The sequence below is a fragment of the Tachyglossus aculeatus genome, chromosome 11 (genome assembly GCF_015852505.1).
Source record: "Tachyglossus aculeatus isolate mTacAcu1 chromosome 11, mTacAcu1.pri, whole genome shotgun sequence".
Lineage (NCBI taxonomy): Eukaryota > Metazoa > Chordata > Mammalia > Monotremata > Tachyglossidae > Tachyglossus > Tachyglossus aculeatus.
The window spans coordinates 60,593,660-60,615,537 of NC_052076.1; the positions used below are offsets into that span (position 1 = coordinate 60,593,660).

At 41.0% G+C, this 21,878-nt stretch overlaps 1 protein-coding gene across 6 annotated transcripts in view; it reads left to right on the forward strand.

Annotated features, from left to right (window-relative positions):
• ANKRD27 (ankyrin repeat domain 27) overlaps positions 1 to 21,878 on the forward strand; it is a 72,883-nt gene that overhangs the window by 11,772 nt on the left and 39,233 nt on the right. For 3 of the 6 annotated variants that reach the window (XM_038753423.1, XM_038753422.1, XM_038753427.1), the window contains exons 1-14: positions 855 to 1,000; positions 1,102 to 1,236; positions 6,939 to 7,049; positions 8,618 to 8,774; positions 9,455 to 9,609; positions 9,811 to 9,870; positions 9,963 to 10,016; positions 10,109 to 10,174; positions 10,252 to 10,328; positions 12,208 to 12,329; positions 14,318 to 14,396; positions 16,766 to 16,898; positions 20,652 to 20,744; positions 21,561 to 21,688. In XM_038753423.1, the coding sequence (XP_038609351.1) occupies positions 917 to 1,000; positions 1,102 to 1,236; positions 6,939 to 7,049; positions 8,618 to 8,774; positions 9,455 to 9,609; positions 9,811 to 9,870; positions 9,963 to 10,016; positions 10,109 to 10,174; positions 10,252 to 10,328; positions 12,208 to 12,329; positions 14,318 to 14,396; positions 16,766 to 16,898; positions 20,652 to 20,744; positions 21,561 to 21,688 (1,454 nt within the window). In that variant the 5' untranslated portion in view covers positions 855 to 916. Of the gene's footprint in view, positions 1 to 854; positions 1,001 to 1,101; positions 1,237 to 6,938; positions 7,050 to 8,617; positions 8,775 to 9,454; positions 9,610 to 9,810; positions 9,871 to 9,962; positions 10,017 to 10,108; positions 10,175 to 10,251; positions 10,329 to 12,207; positions 12,330 to 14,317; positions 14,397 to 16,765; positions 16,899 to 20,651; positions 20,745 to 21,560; positions 21,689 to 21,878 lie in introns of those variants that run through there. The other 3 variants (XM_038753425.1, XM_038753426.1, XM_038753424.1) reach the window with 3 other exon arrangements.

Below are 21,878 nucleotides of genomic sequence, written 5' to 3' on the forward strand. Positions count from 1 at the left end.
ACTCTTTGACAACCACTGGTTCTAAACTTGTACGGTGCTCACCAACTTCGTGGGTATATTAAAGAAGGAAACTTGAGAAAAGCAGAATTCATTACATTAAGGAATTTAGAAATGAGTAGTGTCGTGGGAGTATTTTAATGATTATTATTTTCTTCAGGGACAATTTAATTTATTCTGATTTTCAGTTTTGTTTCCATCTTACCTTTGGAAATGCACATTTTATTTTTTAAATATTGGTGTTTCAATGCCAATTTTCACACTTTTTGGAGGTTCAGTGCTTGAATGTTATTTTGATGGCTCTGGATGAAACTGAGCTTCACTCAAAAGCTTGCTTTTCCTAAAGAACTTTTGCTGCCACGAAGCGGTTTAGAGTTAGTTTTTGTGTAATCTCCTGTACTAGGCCTGGAAGCAAGATCACCGCTTTGAATCTTCTCCTGGGACCATCTGTCAAATCGAAATAATTTTGAATCATTCTAGTCTGGTTTCGATTTGTAAAAATATTACGTTCTTTTAGGTGTTCGCAGTGGATTATAAAACCCAACTTCAAGCGAAATAGCAAAATCTCTCCTCTGCATTGCTTTCATTCTAGTTCTGCCTTTTTGGGATACTCTTCCTTCACTTGCCACCTTTCTGTTTTCAATTTTGAAGCCATTTGAGAGAAACACTCTCTGAAACATCAAGGCCAATTCTCAACAGTGCACAGTGGCTTAGATGACATAATAATGCTATTGGAATGAACAGTCTTTAGAAAAATTCTGTGCAGTGCATACTGCTGTCTCTCCACTAACGGCAATTTTTCCTGAAAAATATAGCATCAGCCCTGTAAACATAATTTAGACTAATGTTTAAATCACTATAACATTTTATTAGCACTGATTTGAAATTCAGTAGGATTTGGCCAATAGATTTTTTTCAAATGTATACCATAAGTAGGCTGCGTTTGAAATTGGTAGAAGACGTTGTGGATCTTACATCAGCACAACTGAGTCATGCGCTGAAGGTGACATATCACCTCTTTGTAATGTTTTCAATTCACTTTATTTTAGGAATTGTAACCCACTTTAAGACTTATGCAGCTTATCACCTTTTTTTTCTCTTCAGAAAAATCTCAGTTTCGGAATATCTGGAGTCCTTATGGCTATGTATGATGAAGATATCTTAAAAAATCCTTTTTATCTGGCAATTCAAAAACAGCGTCCTGATCTTTGTAGCAAGGTTGCAGAAGTTCATGGTATTGTAAGTATATCCATTTTTTTTTAAAAAAACCCTTCTGTTTGACATATTGTAGTTAATACTGTTCATTATATTGATGTTTGGTTTTACAGAACATTTTTCCCTGAAAGGATTAAAATTCAAATAACAGAAGCATTTTCAATGTGACTTCCCCCAAACAATCCTGGGGTTTTGAAGAGATTGGATAGGATCCAAGAGATGTATGAACATTCCAGAAAGGAATTTAACTTTGGGACAAAATACAGAATTATGGCTGATTTAAGGGGAAAAATCATAGAGCAACCTTTCCATATTTTTCTGATTTGCTTTGTCTCATTTGCATGTTTATACTAAATTGTGCTTGAATTTGTTAGGCATTTGGTACCTTGGTGTATTAAACTTATACCACCAATAGGCTTTCTTTGCCACATGCTATCATTTAATCAAACATCCTTTTAAAATGCATCCTAGACACAATAGATAGCAATTCCAGCCTGTACAGTTCTGCTAAAAAAACAGCCCGCTTCCATAGAGGTGGAAATGAATTTTGCTTTTCAGAGGTGCATTAACTCTTTTCAGAATGAACTCCAGTGTCCTGAAAGAGTTCATGCAACCAACCACAAGAACTCGTTGTGGGCAGGGAACCTGTCTACCAACTCTGTACTCTCCCAAGTGCTTAGTAAAGTGCCCTGCACACAGGAAATGCTCAGAAAATACTACTGATTGATGGAAGAAGTCATCAGTTTCTTTCTTATTTTACTGACTCTGCTAAGATTCCCATCTTCCAGTGGGGATCCATCCTTTCAAACCTTTCTTGTAAAGTTCCTTTTCTCTTAGCTTTTAAAAAAAGAAACTCTTAACAGGAACAGATGGCTTAGAATTGATGTCAAATGTACGGATTCTGTAAGGCAGACTTTCTTTTTTCCTCGGAATTAAATTGCTATGGATTCTGAACACTTCTGGCTTTACTTTGGTAAGATATGCTACATATATTTAGTTTTTCTAGCTAGTATTATCATCATCAATCGTATTTATTGAGCGCTTACTATGTGCAGAGCACTGTACTAAGCACTTAGTATTATGCGCTTAGTATTATAGCGCTTAGTATTATAATTAGTATTATGTTGGCTTCTCTTTGCATTAGCTTTTGCAACTCTAAGTACCTGATTAGTACGTGGGAGAAGCAGTGTGGCTCAGTGGAAGGAGCCCGGGCTTTGGAGTCAGAGTTCATGGGTTCAAATCCCGGCTCTGCCAACTGTCAGCTGTGTGACTTTGGGCAAGTCACTTAACTTCTCTGTGCCTCAGTTCCCTCTTCTGTAAAGTGGGGATGAAGACTGTGAGCCCCCCCGTGGGACAACCTGATCACCTTGTAACCTCCCCAGTGCTTTGCACATAGTAAGTGCTTAATAAATGCCATTATTATTATTATTAGAATTGCAGGCAAGAAAAGGATTATGTGGCCCTCTGTTATTAGATTTAGCTCCTTTTTTCTCCAATTTAGGTGGGTTATTGATTTCCTAGCCTTGAGACAGTAAGAACTAAAATATATTTTAAATTTGTAAATATGTCTCTTGAGTATGGGATAATTATTTCTCACCAGAATGCCCATTTTATGCCAGCAGCAAAAGTGTGCTTAAATATTAAAGAAGTAGCACGGTGGAGTAGAAGGGCCTTGAACCAGATATGTCACCAAGGAATGTAGCCTGTGTCACAGCCCGACTCAGGAGAGCAGTACATGAGTAGGTCGGGTTGTCCTAAGTCTCTGGCTTCCGATGTCTGCTTCAGGGGCGCCGGTGATGGCAGGAGAGCTGAAGGAGGGCAGCTGCAGCAACGCCATTTTGGGAGCATTTTTGAGGACCAGAGTTGGTCCGTGGCTGTCTGAGGTTCTCTTTGTCTCCCTCCTACCTTCCCCTCCTGCTCCCAGAAAACATGCCACAGATTTGAAGGGTGGACCTGCAGTGCCTCCACCTTCCAGCAGCAATAGACTGTGAGCCCACTGTTGGGTAGTGACTGTCTCTATATGTTGCCAACTTGTACTTCCCAAGCGCTTAGTACAGTGCTCTGCACACAGTAAGCGCTCAATAAATACGATTGATTGATAAAAAGCTGCTGTGTGACTAAAAGGTGTCACCACATTATGCTGCCTTGATTACTGCCTCCCTGCTGACCTTCCAGCCTCCTGCCTCTCCCCACTCCAGTCCGTACTTCATTCTGCTGCCCAGATCATTTTTCGACAGAAACGTTCAGGCCATGTTTCCCCACTCCTCAAGAATAATAATAATGAATAATTACGGTGTTTAAGCGCTTACTATGTGCCAAGCACTGTTCGAAGCACTGGGGTAGATACAAGGTAATCAGGTTGTCCCACGTGGGGCTCACAGTCTTAATCCCCATTTTACAGATGAGGTAACTGAGGCCCAGAGAAGTGAAGTGACTTGCTCAAGGTCCCACAGCAGACAAGTGGCAGAGCCCACATTAGAACCTGTGACCTCTGACTCCCAAGCCTGGGCTCTTTCCACTGAGTCAAGCTGCTCAAGAATCTCCAGTGGTTGCCCATTCACCTACACATTGAATATAAACTCTTCACCATTGAGTTTAAAGCAGTCAGTTACCTTGCCCCCTTCTACCTTACCTCGCTACTCTCCTACTGCAACTCAGCCTGCACACTTTGCTTCTGTAGTTATAACCCTCACACTGTACCTCAGTCTCCTCTATCTTGCCACTGACCTCTCGCCCATGTCCTGCCTCTGGCTTGGAACTTCGCACATAGTAAGCGCTTAATAAATGCCATTAAAAACAACAACAACGAAAAAAAACACCCTCCCTCCTCATATGTGGGTGGGTGAGTGTGTGTGTGGCCAATATATGATATCACCTACGACTTGCTGTATAATATTCAGTCAGTCGTATTTATGGCACGCTTACTGTGTGCAGAGCACTGTACTAAAGCGCTTATCCCTTGGCTCCTAAGGTCCTTGTATTCTGAAACATTGCCCATGCAACTATAATGGCTCATTTCTCTACCTCTTGAGAATTTTGCTATTTGATGACACTCTAAATTTGTTTAGAGGCGATACTAGGCTAACAGAGGTTTGGATAATTTTTGTGATTTATTTCATTCGTATGCATTTTCCTTATTCTTGGTTTACCGAAACATCCATTTGGGTAATGTGTCAGTAATGTGAAAATTAAGGCAGGTGTTTTCTGTTTGCCAAAAACTGAGAAGTGTTTTTGCCTTCCAACCACTCCCTCAAAATGAGAAGGACTCCTTTACTATTTCCCGTACTTATGTGGAATCACTGAATATGGCACATAAGCAGGACAAAATACTAGAATTTTTCACTCTAGAGTAAATCAAAGTGGGGAAGCCAGAAGCAGCAAAATACCAGGGAGAAATCCATCAAAAATACACTAATCATAGACAGGAGTCTTGGCTTGCCTCTCCATTAAAGGTGGGAGGTGCAGATACTTAGACCCTGAAAGCATTAAGCTAAAAGTACCCCAACACAGGCACAGAGGCTGAGAGGGAAGCAGTAACTGTTGATCCCTGCCATAAAGTAATGTTTCCCAAATTAGGGATCCAGAGCATTATGTGGTTCGGTGTAGTGGAGGTACATGAGAAGTAGCATGGCTTGGTGGATAGAGCACGGGCCTTGGAGTCAGAAGGACCTGGGTTCTAATTCCGGCTCCACCACATCTGCTGTGTGACCTTGGGTAAGTCACTTAACTTCTCTGGGCCTCAGTTCCCTCTTCCGTAAAATGGGGATTAGGAGTGTGCGCCCCAAGTGGGTCAAGGACTGTGTCCCAACACCCCAAGTCTTATAAACCCATCAGCTATCTAAGGATGTTCGTCGAGGAGGCAAAGTCATCCATCACGTGGTTCTTCTAAGCATCCTGTTACTACTATTGGAGACAGGATACTGTGGAAAACGGACCAATGATCTGACCCCAAAATGGCACTTCTTATGTTTTTGAGGCCAGTAAAGAGCCTAATTTCCAATAGCCACTTCCAGCCCTTGTACGCTCCCTAATCCTCCCCCAAATCCTTAAGAAATAGCCATTTCCCTAGATTTAGACTGTAAGGCCATAGTGGCCAGAGAAGAGTCTGCTAACTCTGTTGTATCGTACTCTCCCAATCGCTTAGAACAGTGCTCTGCACACAGTAAGCACTCAATAAATACCACTGGCTGATTGGTAGAACTTTTTGCCCGTTCCTTGGATGCTGATTGGTCCGAATCTCCTGATGGGCAGGAGTTGAATAACTATGCATTAATAATAGTGATGGTATTTGTTAAGCGCTTACTATATGCTAAGCACTGTTCTAAGCGACTGTAAGCTCAGTGTGGACAGGGAATGTGACTACCAACTCTGCTCTACTGTACTCTTCCAAGTGCTTAGTAAAGTGCTCTCAATAAATACGACTGATTGATAGACTAATGATGTAAAAGGAAATGTCACACTTTTCTGTTTATGACATGCTCAATTCCCCCACATTTTAGGGGCAACTTCAGGTACATGGGATTGTGAGGAGCAAAGAGATCCTGAAGTGTCCATTCTCCATTTATAATATCTCTGCTCAATTCGGTAACACAATTCTGAATTTTGAGAGTTTCAAAAATAAAGTTCTGTGAATAACAGTTCCAAATCTTTAAAAGCCTCTTCATTCTGAAAGGCACCCATGGAAATCAGTTTCTAGAGTGGGAATAAGAACATCAGTGTTTTCGCTGGGAAAATTCACTATCCACAAGTACAAATGCTTGTCCTACATTTAAGAATAGACACAACAGTTCATCTGTCAGAGGTGAAATTGGCTTCAGAAAAAAGAGCTCAGGTTAAGAGAATAAAGATATCCATGTAAAAAAAAAAAACCTGGATTTGAATCCCAGCTCACCTCTAGTCTTAAAAAAAAAAGTCTGCTGTGTGACCTTTGTTAAATCACAACTTCCCTGTGCCTCAGTTACCTCACCTGTAAAATGGCAATTAAGACTGTGAACCCCATGTGGGACACAGACTGTGTCCAACCTGATTATCTTGTACCTATCCCAGCGCTTAGTACAGTGCCTGACACAAAGTAAACACTAGAGAGTCAGAAGGACCTGGGTTCTAATTCCAGCTCCGCCACATCTGCTGTGAGACCTTGGGAAAGTCACTTCACTTCTCTGTGCCTCAGTTACCTCATCTGTAAAATGGGGATGAAGGCTGGAACCCAGTGTGGGACAGGGACTGTGTCCAACCCAATTACCGTGTATCTAACTAGTGCTTAGCACAGTGCCTGCTCCATAGTTAGCACTTAAATACCACAATTATTATTACTATCTTCCTGATTTTCCCTCCTCTCCCTTATCCCCCATTCCATAGGCTCGCCCCAGGATCCTGCTTAATATTAATAAGAATAATGATGATGGTGTTTAAGTGCTTACTGTGTACCAGGCACTGTACTAAGCGCTAAGATGGGCACAGCTGTTTCCCAGAGGATAAGCAGGCAGCCCATTGACAGGAGTGGCAGCAGGAAAGAGACACAGGGTGCAACTGTCTCATGTGGGCACCAGAGGAGGAGGTGTGGAAACCTGTAGCGGAAGAATGTGGGCCTTGGATTTCTTTAACCCTTCAAGATATTAAATCTAGCTTCAAATATGATAGCATTTTAAAAAATCTAGACAAATTCTCCATTTTTGAAAAGATTTGGAAAAACAGTTATCTATTTAAATGATTGCTTATTCTTCTAGGTTTTGGTGCCATGCAAAGGAAGTCTGTCAAGCAACATTCAATCTACTTGTGAGTTTGACTCATACGTTTTAAAACCAGCCGAAGAGAGTTTTCAGACCTTAAATGGAAAGGTATTTGTTCCTTGTTTTAAGTAATTCAATAGGAGGGTGTGTGTGTGTGTGTATTTTGGTGGGAGGGAGCAGTAGGGTCTTTAAGATTGAGTGAGGGGTAATTAAAATCGAAGCCTTCAAATATGCTTCTTCTGATAGTGATTTCCCTCAGTAGCAAGGGGTAAGCATAGTACACAAATAAGAATGAAAGGGGAGATTTCTTAAGCAAAATTTTTCTCCTTTGGTCTGGTTCTAAAGGTCAGAGAACTATTTTTTTCTTAAAAGTTCATGGTGTTAAATTTGGTTTCCTGTGCCTTCTAAGAAGTATCTTGGAATGATATCTCTGCTTGAGTGTTTGGACTGAAAGTACCTAGGGACGTGGCTCAATGGAAAGAGCACGGGCTTGGGAGTGAGAGGTCGTGGGTTCAAATACCGGCTCCACCAATTGTCAGCTGTGTGACCTTGGGCAAGTCACTTAACTTCTCTGGGCCTCAGTTAGCTCATCCGTAAAATGGGGATTAAGACTGTGAGCCCCATGTGGGACACCTGATTACCCTATATCCTCCCCAGCGCTTAGAACAGTGCTTTGCACATAGTAAGCGCTTAACAAATGCCATTATTATTATTATTATTAGGGATAGATTGGTGCCATAAGACAAAGGTTTTTGCTGAAAGGGATGCTGGGGAGTGAAGGTTGGCTTTTTTTTTTCTGCAGGGTTCAGTGATTTTGAGGGTTGGCTTTTTAAAAACCAACAACAATGAAAAGTGTAGGGCTATGGATTAAATCCCCCAGTCTGTTCTTGGGCTCAGTTATTTGGAGAATAGGGAGCTGAATCCAGGAAGGGGGAGATTGGCCATCAGCTGCTTTCTGTTTCTTGGAATCCCATTTTTATCAGTTCAGTGACAATTGTAGTTTATAAAACTGGAGTCTTTTCAGATGTAAATTGTTTATAGTTAGTGCTATTAAGAAATAGAAGCAAGATTGGTGGCATTTTTGTTGCTAAATCAAAGGTGTGGTATATGAATGAATTATGACTGCTGTGTTAATATTGAAAAGGGGCACTTGGAGTATTCTCATGCTTTTAATGGGGGGAAAAGAGTTTGTCAAGAAATAAGGAAGCATTTGTGTAGTACTTGTAGAAGGCTGTGCAAGGATTTTGTTTTCTCTTCAAATCTAGTTCTGGAAGAACCATCCTATTAAATGGAATCCTTGTGAAGCTGAAATCCAGTTGAAATAGAATACTTAAATCTTTTCTTTTCTCAAGCACAGAAAATGTATATTTTTTCCTCTCATGTTGCACTGTGAAAAGAATGAGATTACCCTCTCAAAATAATTTGAGGTAGTTGGATAAAAGGAGAGGAATTCTTTGTCCTCGTTTCAGTGACTTGTTGAAGAAAGATTTCTCATCTTGCGACCTGCTGAAAGGAATTTGCATAGGCCGTTGAAATAAAGGCTAATTTGAAAAGTGTGTTTAGCTCTTAAAATAAAGTCTAATTTGATCATCTTACCTGGAGGTTCGAATCTTTTAATTCATTGTGGTAAAATATAAATGTTATAAATTGCTGCTTATCCAACTTTCTACTTTCAGGAAGTTTTAATTCAAGGCAACAGGATTAAATTAGGAACCGGTTTCCACTATCCCCTGTCAGTACCAATTCTCTTTGAAGAAACGTTCTACAATGAAAAAGAAGAAAGCTTTAGCATATTGTGTATAGCTCATCCTTTGGAAAAGAAAGAGACCTCAGGTATATTTTTCGGGGTGGAGGAGTTGCTTTTTATCATGCACATACTGATTTATAAATTTGATTATTAACTTTTTGATTCAATCAATCAAAGGTATTTATTGAGCACTTACCCTGTGCAAAGCACTGTACGGGGGAATACAGCAGAGTTGCTAGACACATTCCCAACCCACAGTGGCTTACAGTCTAGAGGGGAGACAGACATTAATGTAAATAATTAACAGATATGTACATAAGTGCTGTGGGGATTCCTTCTGGATGCAAGTACACAGTTAATAAGATTTAAAAAGACTTTCAAAGTATTACAACAATTATAAAAATTTTAGTAGACTCAAAAAGTAGTATTCTAAATTAGCATCCATAATAGGGCCTCTCTTAAAGGAAAATCATTTTTAAAAACTGTTGATTAGCTATTTATTTTCATCGAAATCATGTAATTTGTTTTTAAGAATAATGCTAAAAACATCGTGGTTCTTTTGCCTGCACTTGGTTAGCTAGAATAAGTTATTGTTTTATCTTTGGACTGTGAACTGTTACCCTTCTGGCATCTAAAAACCTCAAATTTCACAAAAGATTTGGTACTGTTACTCATTTGGGAAATGGGTGTGTTAGGAAGGAAAGCCTCACAACCATCTAGATAGGCTGAAGCCTTCAGATACACTGATCAGTTGATTTTGTTACAGAAGAATCTTTGATCCCAACAAATTCCTTCTCCCTGACAACAATCGAAGATGTAAGAGAATTTTTGGGACGACATTCTGAAAGATTTGATAAAAACATCGTGTCTTTCCATAGGACCTTCAGAGAATTTGAAAGGAAGAGCCTCCGTCATTACATAGTAACCTGTTTTGATTTTAATAAGAAATAGTTTTGATTTGTTAAAATTGAGGAAAGTAATTTTGTTTTAAGTAAATGGGGCTGTTTATCTGGCCTCTTAGCTTAAGAATATATCGAGTATTTTTGTTTCAGTACTTTTCTGCTTCTTGACTGTCATGACTTCTAATTTAAAGAAATGCTGTTTTTCAATCTTTTTGCACAGGATTCTGTTAATGCACTTTACACCAAATGTCTCCAGCAGTTACTAAGGGATTCTCATTTGGTAAGCAAAACACTTTGGAAATAGAGGTACTTGTTTTGATGTCTTTAACCCACAAACGTATTAAAAATTGTACTATAACTCTTAATGCCTAGAAAATCCTAGCAAAACAGGAACCTCAAATGAATCTAATGAAACAAGCAGTTGAAGTAAGTATCTGAGGCTAAAGGAGAGTGGAAAATTTTCAAGTAGTTTTTTTCTTTCTCATCACCCTCTAAACTAAATTTAATTTGCTCCACAGATGTATATACATCATGATATTTATGATCTGATCTTTAAATACGTGGGAACTATTGAGGCTAGTGAGGTAGGTGTTCTTCTTTTGAATAATGGAAATTCCTCTGCAATTTTAAGATATGAAACTCTATTTTATCTTGTTGGTAGGATGCTGCCTTTAACAAAATTACAAGGAGCCTTCAAGACCTCCAGCAAAAAGATATTGGAGTTAAGCCTGAGTTCAGGTGAGGATTGTAGGAGGACAAATAGTTTTATAATCCTGGGTCTAATCCTGGCTCTGCCAATTTTCTGGTCTAGTGAGAAACAGGGAGGCCTAATGGATAGAGCATGGGCATAGGAGTCAGAAGGACCTGAGTTCTAATTCTGACTCCACCACTTGTCTGCTGTGTGACCATGGGCAAGTCCCCTGTGGGGCTGTGTCCAACCCAATTATCTTGTATCTATCCTAGCGCTTAGAAGAGAGCCTGGCCATAGTAAGTGCTTAACAAGAACCATTTTTAAAAAAACAAAAACGCTACAAAAAAGGATTAAAAGTCCCCAGATCCAAAATCTGTAAGCATCCCAAATTTGTGGATCCCAGACATCTCAGCTCCTTGGAAATCCTGATCCTATTCCTTCTTCCTTTCTAATGCCACCTCTGGCTCCCAGCTCTGCATTTTGCTCGCCATCGTCCCACTCATTGGCAAAGTCATTATTTTTACTGTGACCTGGGATGAAACAGGTCAATCAATCAATCAGCGGCATTTATTTAGTACTTTTTGTGTACAGAACACTGTAGTAAGCAATAAGAGTTGGCAGACGTGATCCCTGCCCACAAGATGCTTACAGTTAGGGAGGAGGGGAAGGGCAGATATTAAAATAAATTACAGCTAGGGGAAATGAGACAGTATCTGGCCATGAATAAAAATGGAGCTTATGTGGAAATCCAAGTGTTTAAGTGGTACAAAGTGCAGAGATGATGAGAAAAGGAGGGGATATGAGGACAGTCCCTCCTGGAGGAAATGTGATGTAGATAGGGCTTTTGAGATTGGAGAGTGGCTGTCTGTAGGCTATGAAAGGGTAGGGAGTTCCAGGCCAGAGGGAGGAAGGATGTGGGCAAGGGGTTTGTTGGCGAGGTAGGTGAGATTGAGGTACAGCGAGTATGTTGACATTAATGTGTCTTTTATTCCTTCTTGGAGCGAGCTCCAGTTCCCAGATTAGAAACACCACACCACCCTCACCACCTGATAAGGCTGATCTTGGGACTGTGTTTGGCTCCTTGTCCTTGTGTAAGCTTCTTCAGATCAGGGAAAATGTCTACCAATTCTGTTACATTGTACTCTGTCAAGTGCTCACTACAGTGTTTGAGCACAGTAAGTGCTCAATAAATGTCACTGATTGTGGGAATCAACTACACTATGTAACTTCCCCCCCACTCCCGTGTCCCAACTCAAATACCCCATTTATCATCTGGTGGAAGAAAATATAGAGAAGCAGCGTGGCCTAGGTGGAAAGAGCACAGGCCTGAGCACCAGAAGGACCTGGATTGTAATCCCAGCTCCGCCACTCTTCTGCTGTGTGACCTTGGGAAAGTCACTTCACTTCTATGTGCCTGTTACCTCATCTGTAAAATGGGGATTAAGTCTGTGAGCCCCAGGTGGGGCAGGGACTGTGTCCAACTCGATCACTTATGTCTACTACAGCTCTTATCACATGGCAAGCACTTAATGAATGCCATAAAAAAATATAAAATTAGCAATCTGAAAATCGGTTAGTTTCCAAAAACTAGCCCATAATATATTGCAGATTTTTTTCTAATTTCTACTGCATCGTTAGTCCTAGAGTAGCTGATATTTTGGATGACTTTGCAGGAAGCTGAAAAATCCCTAAAGCGTAGCCCCATTCCTGCTGGTGTCGTTCCTTGGAGAGGAAGAAGCTACATCCAAGCATTTTATTTCCTTTCCAATTTAACTCCTAGTGTGTTTCGTTTCATTGGCGCTCTACATCAGTCATTCAGTGCCACGTATTTTTGCTACTAACTTTAATAAAATCGCTCTCTTGTGGATCATTAAATACCTCATAGGCTGTTTGTCCCTTAAGATGTCTTTCCAAATTATTTTATAGCTTTAACATACCTCGAGCAAAGCGAGAACTGGGTCAGCTCAACAAATGTACCTCTCCACAACAGAAGTTGGTTTGTCTATGGAAAGTGGTGCAGCTAATTATGCAGTCGCCTAGCCAAAGAGGTTGGTATTCAAGACAATATCCTGGTGGCACAAAGCATTCTCGTTGAGCACTGGAGTTTTAGAGTTGTTGAGGAAGTAGACTTGGGATATAAATATAGGCAGAAAAGATTGCTCTCATTGATGAAGCACAGATATTTAGGAAGTTAGCTGCAAGTGATCAGCAACATTAAAGATATTGAAAAAGGATTGTAAGGTTCTTGAGGGCTTCAATCAGGTTTACCCACTCTGTCCTATGCTCCCAAGTGCTAAATATAGTGCTCTGCATACAGTAGGCACTCAATAAATATCATTAATAGTAAGGAGACAAGTGCTGCAAAAAGAGAGTGAATCCAAAGGAGCAAAAATGGTTACATACTCAATCTGCCTCTTTAGAAACTGAATTTTGAGATTTTTTACTGCCTCTTAGAGGCTATAAACCCTGTACATAGTCCTGCAACGAGAAGCACAAGTTTATAGTAAGTCTTTCAGTGCGTTTTTTAGAATCCCTTCCCCTTTGACTGTGTTATCCTCACCTGGAGAAACTAAAAAACAAACAAAAACCTACGTATTGTAATTCTCTCTAATTATTAAATCCAAAATTCCTGCCAAAGTGGTTTTCCAAGAAATCTAAAATAAAGGATTGAAGTACTTGACCAGTATTATCTTTTTGATATAATTTATAAAATCCCCAAAGAGGTAATATTAAAATGGAAATCATTTCTTTAAGAAAAAATGTTTTTAAATACTCAGTTTACTGCATAGTTATCCAACGTTTTGGCAGAATTTTCACAATCCCAAAACAAGTGAGGGATTATTACATTGGGTCCTAGAAAGAATTATGTTTATCAGTAAGGGGAGCAGGAGGAAAAAGAAGAAAAACAAGAGGTGAGAAGCTGTGTTGCCTAGTGGATAGATCACAAGCCCGGGAGTCGGAAGTATCTGGGTTTTAATCTTGTCTCTGCCACTTGTCTGCTTTTTGACTTGGGCAAGTCACTTCACTTCTCTGTGCCTCAGTTACCTCGTCTGTGAAATGGGGATTAAGACTGGGATTCCCCATGTGAACCGAGGACCGTTTCCACCCTGATTAGCTTGCATCTATGCCAGCAATTAATACAGTGCCTGGCCCTTTACAAGCACTTAAATACCATATAAAAACAAAAGGAAGTGAAGCACATACTTGACATTGTCTCTTTCCTCGGTAACACTCCCAAGTCCTGCATACATTAGACGCTCAGTGAATTAACCTGCCATTCCTTCTCCTCTTCCTATGAATTCAAGCATTGTCTTTTAATTCCTTCTGAAAAATTGAGAGGGAATTTTGTGGTGAGGGAAGTTATTTAAGTACATTTCCACAAGAATAAACTGGTTCCTATGACGTCCACATTTTGTAACATGAGATCTGTGTCACTGTAATGTATAACAATGCTTGGAATTGCCATTTTTATTTAAGAGCTAGGATATGTTTTCCCAGATCAGACATCAAGTAAGCTGGGAGAAAAAAATTGAGCAGCAATTTTGTGCTAAAAAGCATTTGGACTTGGATGTATGTTTTGGACATGGAGATGGGAAAAGGTGTTTAAAAGATTCTCATTTACACTCAGTTCTATCGTAATGCATGTTTTCCTGTGAGCTTCTGTTAGTGCCGTGAAAAACTGGGGAAAGTTCTTCTGAGAAACAAGCTCATTTGGGCCCAGCACTTACTTAGTACAGTAAGTGCTTAACAAATGCCATAATCAATCAATCGATCGTATTTATTGAGCACTTACTGTGTGCAAAGCACTGTATTAAGCGCTTGGGAAGTACAAGTTGGCAACGTATAGAGACGGTCCCTACCCAACAGTGGGCTCACAGTCTAGAAAGAACTTGCTTGTCCACGTTAGCGAGGGGTTCAACTTAGTTCAAGAACACATGTTTTCTTTAGTGTGAGAGTGCAAGAAAGAAAATTTGGCATTGTAAGAACTGGGTATGTTTATGATTTAATTCATCCTTGATTTTTTTTTCACCTTCAGTTAACATGGAGACAATGTGTGCAGATGATCTGCTCTCAGTCCTGTTATATTTGCTCATAAAAACAGAAATTCCTAATTGGTAAGAAACCTCTTTTATTTTTTACAAATTCTTTTTGTTCTGCAATTTTTAACGTATGCTATGTTGCAAAACAGCTGCTTCCTAAATCGCTTTCATAATATGCTCAGAGAAGCAGCGTGGTCTAGTAGAAAGAGCATAAGCCTGGGAGTTAGAGGACCTGGATTCCAGTCCCGCTCTGCCGCTTGCCTGCTGTGTGACCCTGGGCAAGTCATTTAACTTCTCTGTGCCTCAGCTTCCTTTCCTGTAAAATGGAAATTCATATCCTGTTCTTTCTCCTACTTAGCTTGTGATTCCCTAGTGGCATGGAGACCGTTTCCAACCTGATTGTCTTTTGTCTTCCCCGGCACTTAATACAGTCCTTGGAACATAGTAAGCACTTAACAAAGCCATTATTAATATTGTTTTGCAGATAATCACTTTCTAGGCAAAAGTAAAGGATGCAGAGTTAATAAATTTAACTCTATAGAGAAAGCTTAGCAGCCACCCTGACCTTGATTCTCTTGCTATGTAGATAGCAGGTCGAGGGCTTGTGAACTCATCGTGATGGGTATCTTCCGCAAATTTATGTTTGGGCGACACAGTCCATTCGCTCCCTTGCCAGGGCAATATCTGGGGATGTTGTATGCCTCTGTAGACAGGTAGGGCCATATTACTGCCCTTGTGTGCCTTTGCGCAGTGCCAATAATATTCCTTTTTATGGTAGGCATCCCCCAGAGTACCCAAATTCTATGGCAGCTTGGGATACCTGTAATTTCTGGGTGTGTCAGTGCTCTAGATCAGTTCCCTCAGAGGGGCTGGGACTTATTTTAAAGAGGTAGGTCACAGTGCTGTTCCATGGGGAACTCAAACTGGGAATGAGGCCGGATTCCCCTCGTGAGACTCAGGAAGATGCCTCCAGCTGGACTCCATCCCCATAGAAATGCAGCCTCCCCAGTTGCATTTCTTTGTGAAGGGATCTGGAACAAAAGGGCTGTCATGGACCAGCATTCATTGGAGCAAGCGCTCATGTGCTTCATTGACACAAATGAAGGAGTCCCTGCACGGATTTTTGTTGCTCCAGAGGACAGGATGTCACAGGAATGTGTGTGTTGTTATGTTGTACTCTCCCAATCCCTTAGTACAGTGCTTTGCACACAGTAAGCGCTCAATAAATATGATTAAATAAATAAAAGCGCTCAATAAATATGATTAAATAAATGAATGAATGAATCCCGGGAACTGCAGCCTTGGAATTAAGCTAATGCCTTTTTTAATGGCATATGTTAGGTGCTTACTATGTGCCAGGCTAGCCTTTACTAAGCCCTGGGGAAGATACAAGCTTATTAGGTAGGACACCAGTCCAGGTCCTACAGGGGGCTCTCGAGACATAACCCCCATTTTACAGATAAAGTAACTGAGGCACAGAGAAGTGAAGTGACTACCCACAGCCTACAAGGGGCGGAGCAGGGATTAGAACCCACTAGGCCACGCTGCTTCCTGTTCTTGTTAGCAAGAATCTTAAGAAGTGAAAAAAAGATATCAACAACAGCAGGCAAAGAGCATCATAACATCTTTATCATCCCTGAGCCAGGTCCTGGGGTCAGAAATTACTTCTACTCCTAGTCTGCTATTATCTCAAGTTTACTCTCTCTAGGTTTTTCTTAAATGTTCTTCACTGCCCATTGGAGTGTAAACTTCCTGTGGGCAGAAGTGGGCCACATCAGAAGAATAATAACTGTGGTATTTGTTAAGCGCTTACTATGTGCCAGACACTGTATTAAGTGCCGGGGTGGAGCCAAGCAAATCGGGTTGGACACGGTCCGTGTCCCGTTTAGGGCTCCCAGTCTTAACCCCCATTTTACAGATGAGGTAACTGAGGCACAGAGAAGTAGAGTGACTTGCCCAAGGCCACACAGCAGACAAGTGGCGGAGCCAGGATTAGAACCCATGAGCTTCTGACTCCAAAGCGCGTGCTCTATCCATTAGGTCATGCTGCAGTGCATTGCACCCAGTGAGCAATAATAAATAATAATAATGATGGCATTTATTAAGCGCTTACTATGTGCCTTTAAAGCGCTGTTGTTGTTATTATTATTGTTATTACTGCCTCAGCTGTCACCAACTCAGCTGGAGCTCTCCCCTTCATGGTAAGCTTACATAGAACCTCTCAACTGAGCTAAAAATATAGCTGTCTTTCTGTAGTTATAGGTCAAACTCTAAGGGGATTGACCTCAGTTTGATGTAAATTTGAACCAAAGCTGTGAGCATTTCAATTTCTCTGTGGTTAAGCAGGTTTGTTATTGTCATTATCATGACCAGTCTTCGTGCCTCCAAAGCTCCAATGTAGAAAACAACTGCACTGACTTTTTATTTCTTTTACCCCTCTGTAGGATGGCAAACTTGAGTTACATCAAAAACTTTAGATTCAGTAGCTCCACGAAAGATGAACTGGGATATTGCCTGACCTCAATTGAGGCGGCGATAGAGTACATCCGTCAAGGAAACCTCTCTGAGAAGCCTTCTGTAAGAGTTTCATTTTCTCCATTTTTGTTGTTTCAATGAGCTGAAAGTGTATTTTGAGTCCAGAGGGTAGGAATAAAAGTCTCACACAGAGAAGGGCCCCAGAAAGTGATAGCTTTCAGGTGGGATCTGAAAGAATCCACCTTGATGAACCTATTCTACTGCTATGTGACAGCAAGCATTCAATCAATCAGTCAATCGTATTTACTGAGCGCTTACTGTGTGCAGAGCACTGTACTAAGCGCTTGGGAAGTACAAGTTGGCAACATCTAGAGACAGTCCCTACCCAATAGTGGGCTCACAGTCTAGAAGGGGGAGACAGAGAACAAAATTTAAATAGTGTTAAGAAGCAGCATGATCTAGTAGAAAGAGCGTGATTCTTGGAATCAGAGGACCTGGGTTCTAATCCCAGTTCAGTCACTTGACTGCTCTGTGACCTTGGGCAAGTCACTTTACTTCCTCTGTGCTTGTTACCTTATCTGTAAAATGGGGATTGACTGTAAGCCCCGTGTGGGACATGGACTGTGTCCAATCTGATTAGCTTTCATCTACCCCAGTGCTTAGGACAGTGCCTGGCACACAGTAAGTGCTTAGAAAATACCACTTAAAAAAAATAGTGTTCACCTTCTCCCTTTGATTTAGATTCTTCCATGGTGATGATGGGCATAAATTTGTAACAGAATTTTTAATCTCCCTGTCCACTAATCTGTGGAAGCAAGAATATAAAGGCAAAGAGCGTTAAATATCAGTGTTTAAGTTCCACCTACAAAAGAGCTGAGCAATCCAATTTGGTTAGGTATTCATTATCTCTGGGACACCATTTATTTGTACAGTATGAGAAAGGTCCATCAGATTAGTTGGTCATGATTTTGTAAATATCAAAATAAACATTTCCAAGAGAGAGCTGACTTAATTAGGAAAGTTAATGACATTTCTGGATGGTGACACCCATGTTTTTCATTCATTCATTCAATCGTATTTATTGAGTGCTTACTGTGTGCAGAGCACTGTACTAAGTGCTTGGGAAGCATATGTTCATAAGTGCAAGGACTGTGCACTATGAATGGACAGGCTAATTTTTATGTTCATATTTCTGTTTTGTAGGCTACACCTTTATTAATAATTATAATGATATTGCTATTTGTTAAGCGCTTACTATGTGCCACGCACTGTACTAAGCTCTGGGGTGGATACAAGCAAATCAAGTTGGACACAGTCTCTGTCTCATGTGGAGCTCACAGTCTCAATCCCCATTTTACAGATGAGGTAACTGAGGCCTAGTGAAGTGAATTGCCCAGGGTCACACAGCAGACAAGTGGCAGATCCAGGATTAGAACCCATGACCCTCTGACTCTCAGGCTCATGCTGTATCCACTACACCATGCTGCTTTAGATGTCACTCTGGACGAAAAATGTAAATTCACGATTGGTTTAATTCTTGATTATTTTCAATCAATCCATGGTATTTATCAAGTGCTTGCTGTATGCACCACACTGTACTAAGTGCTTGGGAGAGTGCAATACTACAGATTTGGTAGACATTTTCCCTGCCCTGTATTGTGTATAATTGTATTTGAATATTTGGTAAGAGAAGGCCTCCAGAAGGCCTTCCCAGACTGAGCCCCTTCCTTCCTCTCCCCCTCGTCCCCCTCTCCATCCCCCCCATCTTACCTCCTTCCCTTCCTCACAGCACCTGTATATATGTATATATGTTTGTACATATTTATTACTCTATTTATTTTACTTGTACATATCTATTCTATTTTATTTTGTTAGTATGTTTGGTTTTGTTCTCTGTCTCCCCCTTTTAGACTGTGAGCCCACTGTTGGGTAGGGACTGTCTCTATATGTTGCCAATTTGTACTTCCCAAGCGCTTAGTACAGTGCTCTGCACATAGTAAGCGCTCAATAAATACGATTGATGATGATGATGATGATGATGAGATATAGACGCATTCTAGGATACACACATGTATGTGAAAAAAATCCTTCATGTTTCAAAGTGCTGTTACTGATGGAGTGACCTTTATCTACGTGTGCAAGTGTGGTTCTAGGGGTGCCAGCTCCATGGGGACGAGGAGGGCCAGTGCCCCATGGGATTGGCAAGAGAAGGCGATGAATCAATCAATCAATCGTATTTATTGAGCGCTTACTGTGTGCAGAGCACTGTACTAAGCGCTTGGGAAGTCCAAGCTGGCAACATATAGAGACAGTCCCTACCCAACAGTGGGCTCACAGTCTAGAAGGGGGAGACAGAGAACAAAACCAAACATACTAACAAAATAAAATAAATAGAATAGATGAAGCCATTGGCTTTGCACCCAAAGCTTTTTGGGCTGGGTGAGCAGCCATAGCTGGCCCTCCCTGCCCCTTGCAGCTTTAAAGGGGCTTGAAATGGAGCCAGCATGTCTGCTCCCCCAGTTTTCCCAGTGTTGGTGATCATAGGGATTCCCTCATCCTCTCTGCCATATTATCTCATCCTTCCCTGCTGTTGTGACATCCCTTTTATTGGGTTCCTTTTTTTTTCTTTTAGTGGGGGTAGGTATTTGTTAGGCGCTTACTAAGTGCCAGGACCTGTACTAAGCGCTGGGTTAGATACAAGATCATCAGTTTGGACACAGTCCCACATGGTGCTCACAGTCTTTCCCCATTTTGCACATGAGGTAACTGAGGCACAGAGAAGTGAAGTGGCTTGCCCAGAGTCACACCGCAGACAAATAGCAGAGCCGGGGTTAGAACCCAGGTCTTTCTGACTCCCAAATCCATGCTCTGAGGATGGGCCAGAGGCCTTGCAAGTCCATGAAGTCCTGTGAGGATAAGCAGGGCTCTTCCTGTCTTATCATTTCTTCTCCTGACATTTCATTTGATGAGAATGCTTATTAGTGACACGAATAAAACTGGGCAAGAAATCCATGCCTTGTAACAACGTAAAACACTAATTACTGCTGCTGCATCACTGTGATTCTCTGTGGTCTGAAATTGATACCACACTGTCACCTCTCTCTGTCAGTCTCCTAAAAAATTTGCTGGCTTGATTGTTTTTTTACTTCATCATCTAGGATGACATAATTGTATAGCGAGGCACGTACACCTCTAAATGTGACATTGGTTAAAAAGAAGCAGCTACTTTTAGATCTTCTGCTAATGGTCTGTATAGTGTAGAGAAGCAGCGTGGCTCAGTGGAAAGAGCATGGGTTTTGGAGTCATCATCATCAATCGTATTTATTGAGCACTTATTATGTGCAGAGCACTGTACTAAGCGCTTGGGAAGTACAAATTGGCAACATATAGAGACAGTCCCTACCCAACAGTGGGCTCAAATCCCTGCTCCGCAAATTGTCAGCTGTGTGACTTTGGGCAAGTCACTTAACTTTTCTGGGCCTCAGTTACCTCATCTGTAAAATGGGGATTCAGACTGTGAGCCCCTCGTGTGACAACTTTATCCCTTTGTAACTTCCCCAGTGCTTTGAACAGTGTTTTGCACATAGTAAGTGCTTAATAAATGCCATTATTACTATTAGTGTCTGGAAATCTTGAACCAACAGCAAGCATATGTGTCAAAGTGGAAATAGAAATCTCCCATTGTAATAAAGTAGACTATTTTTTGATGAATGGGGAAAAGGTAGGAAAAGCTGTTTTGTTTCAACAAGAAATTATAGTTTTCTAGTTTTAGTGATATGTATTTGAGGGATGGCTGCATGTGTAAACATACATAGATAGTTTTCAGTGAAATGGTGTTCTTGTTTTTTCTTCTAGGCGTCTGGAGGATTTAGTGATAAACTTTTCTTTAGGCAAAAAATGAACATACTCTCCCAAATAAGCTCTACCCCTATTGATTGCTTGTTTAAGGTAAGGCATGGAAAATTATCTGGAATTAAGGATAATTCAGAATGTGTTTGATGTAAAGGGACGTAAAATGACTAGTCAAGGTCACACAGCAGACTCATGGCAGAACTGGGATTAGAACCCAGGTTCTTCTGACCCCGAGACCCATCTCTATCCACTAGGCCACATTGCTTCACCAAGAAGCAGCATGGCTCAGTGGAAAGAGTGCGGGCTTTGGAGTCAGAGGTCATGGGTTCAAATCCCGGCTCCGCCAATTGTCAGCTGTGTGACTTTGGGCAAGTCACTTAACTTCTCTGGGCCTCAGCTCCCTCATCTGTAAAATGGGGATGAAGACTGTGAGCCCCCCGTGGGACAACCAGATCACTTTGTAACCTCCCCTGCACGTAGAACAGTGCTTTGCACATAGTAAGCGCTTAATAAATGCCATCATTATTATTATTATTACCTTGCTGATGGGTCATCAACACCCAGCAGCTCATGGAACAACTATAAGAGCTCGGTAGTACCAACTGGGAAGGAATCTTGGACAAGTTTGATCCACTTTAAATCTGTTTTGAATTGATGTTTAAATAGGCTCGGCGTGGGCTGGAACCAGCCCACATCTCAACAGTGAACATCATTATTGTAGTATATAACCCCCTACTCCGTGCAATATATTCATAGTTAATTTTTTCCCCAATTCAGTTACTTCTGGGGTAAAATTTAAAGTTTACCATTGCAGGCACTAGTAGGAGGGTGAATTTCTATAGTCTTTCAGGAGTAGCTGTAACTGTTTTCAGAATATTTTGTGATCTCTACCCTCCTCCGGACTTTTTGTAGCATGTTGCTTCCGGTAACCAGGAAGAAGTGGAGAGACTGCTAAGTCAAGATGACCACGATAAGGACACTGTTCAAAAAATGTGTCACCCTCTGTGCTTCTGTGACAACTGTGAAAAGTTGGTCTCTGGGTAAGTTTTTTCCTTCTTGAAGACACAACTTGCTTGGGGAAAATCTGCTTGTTGGGACTTGGAATCATGGATACAGTAAAGGTTACTCCAGAGTAAGCTCATATCACAAACTGATGCTTAACTGGAAGAAAAGGCCTGATTGCAATCCAAGACTTCTGTTCAGTGGCAGTGGTGTGACAAATGGCAGTGG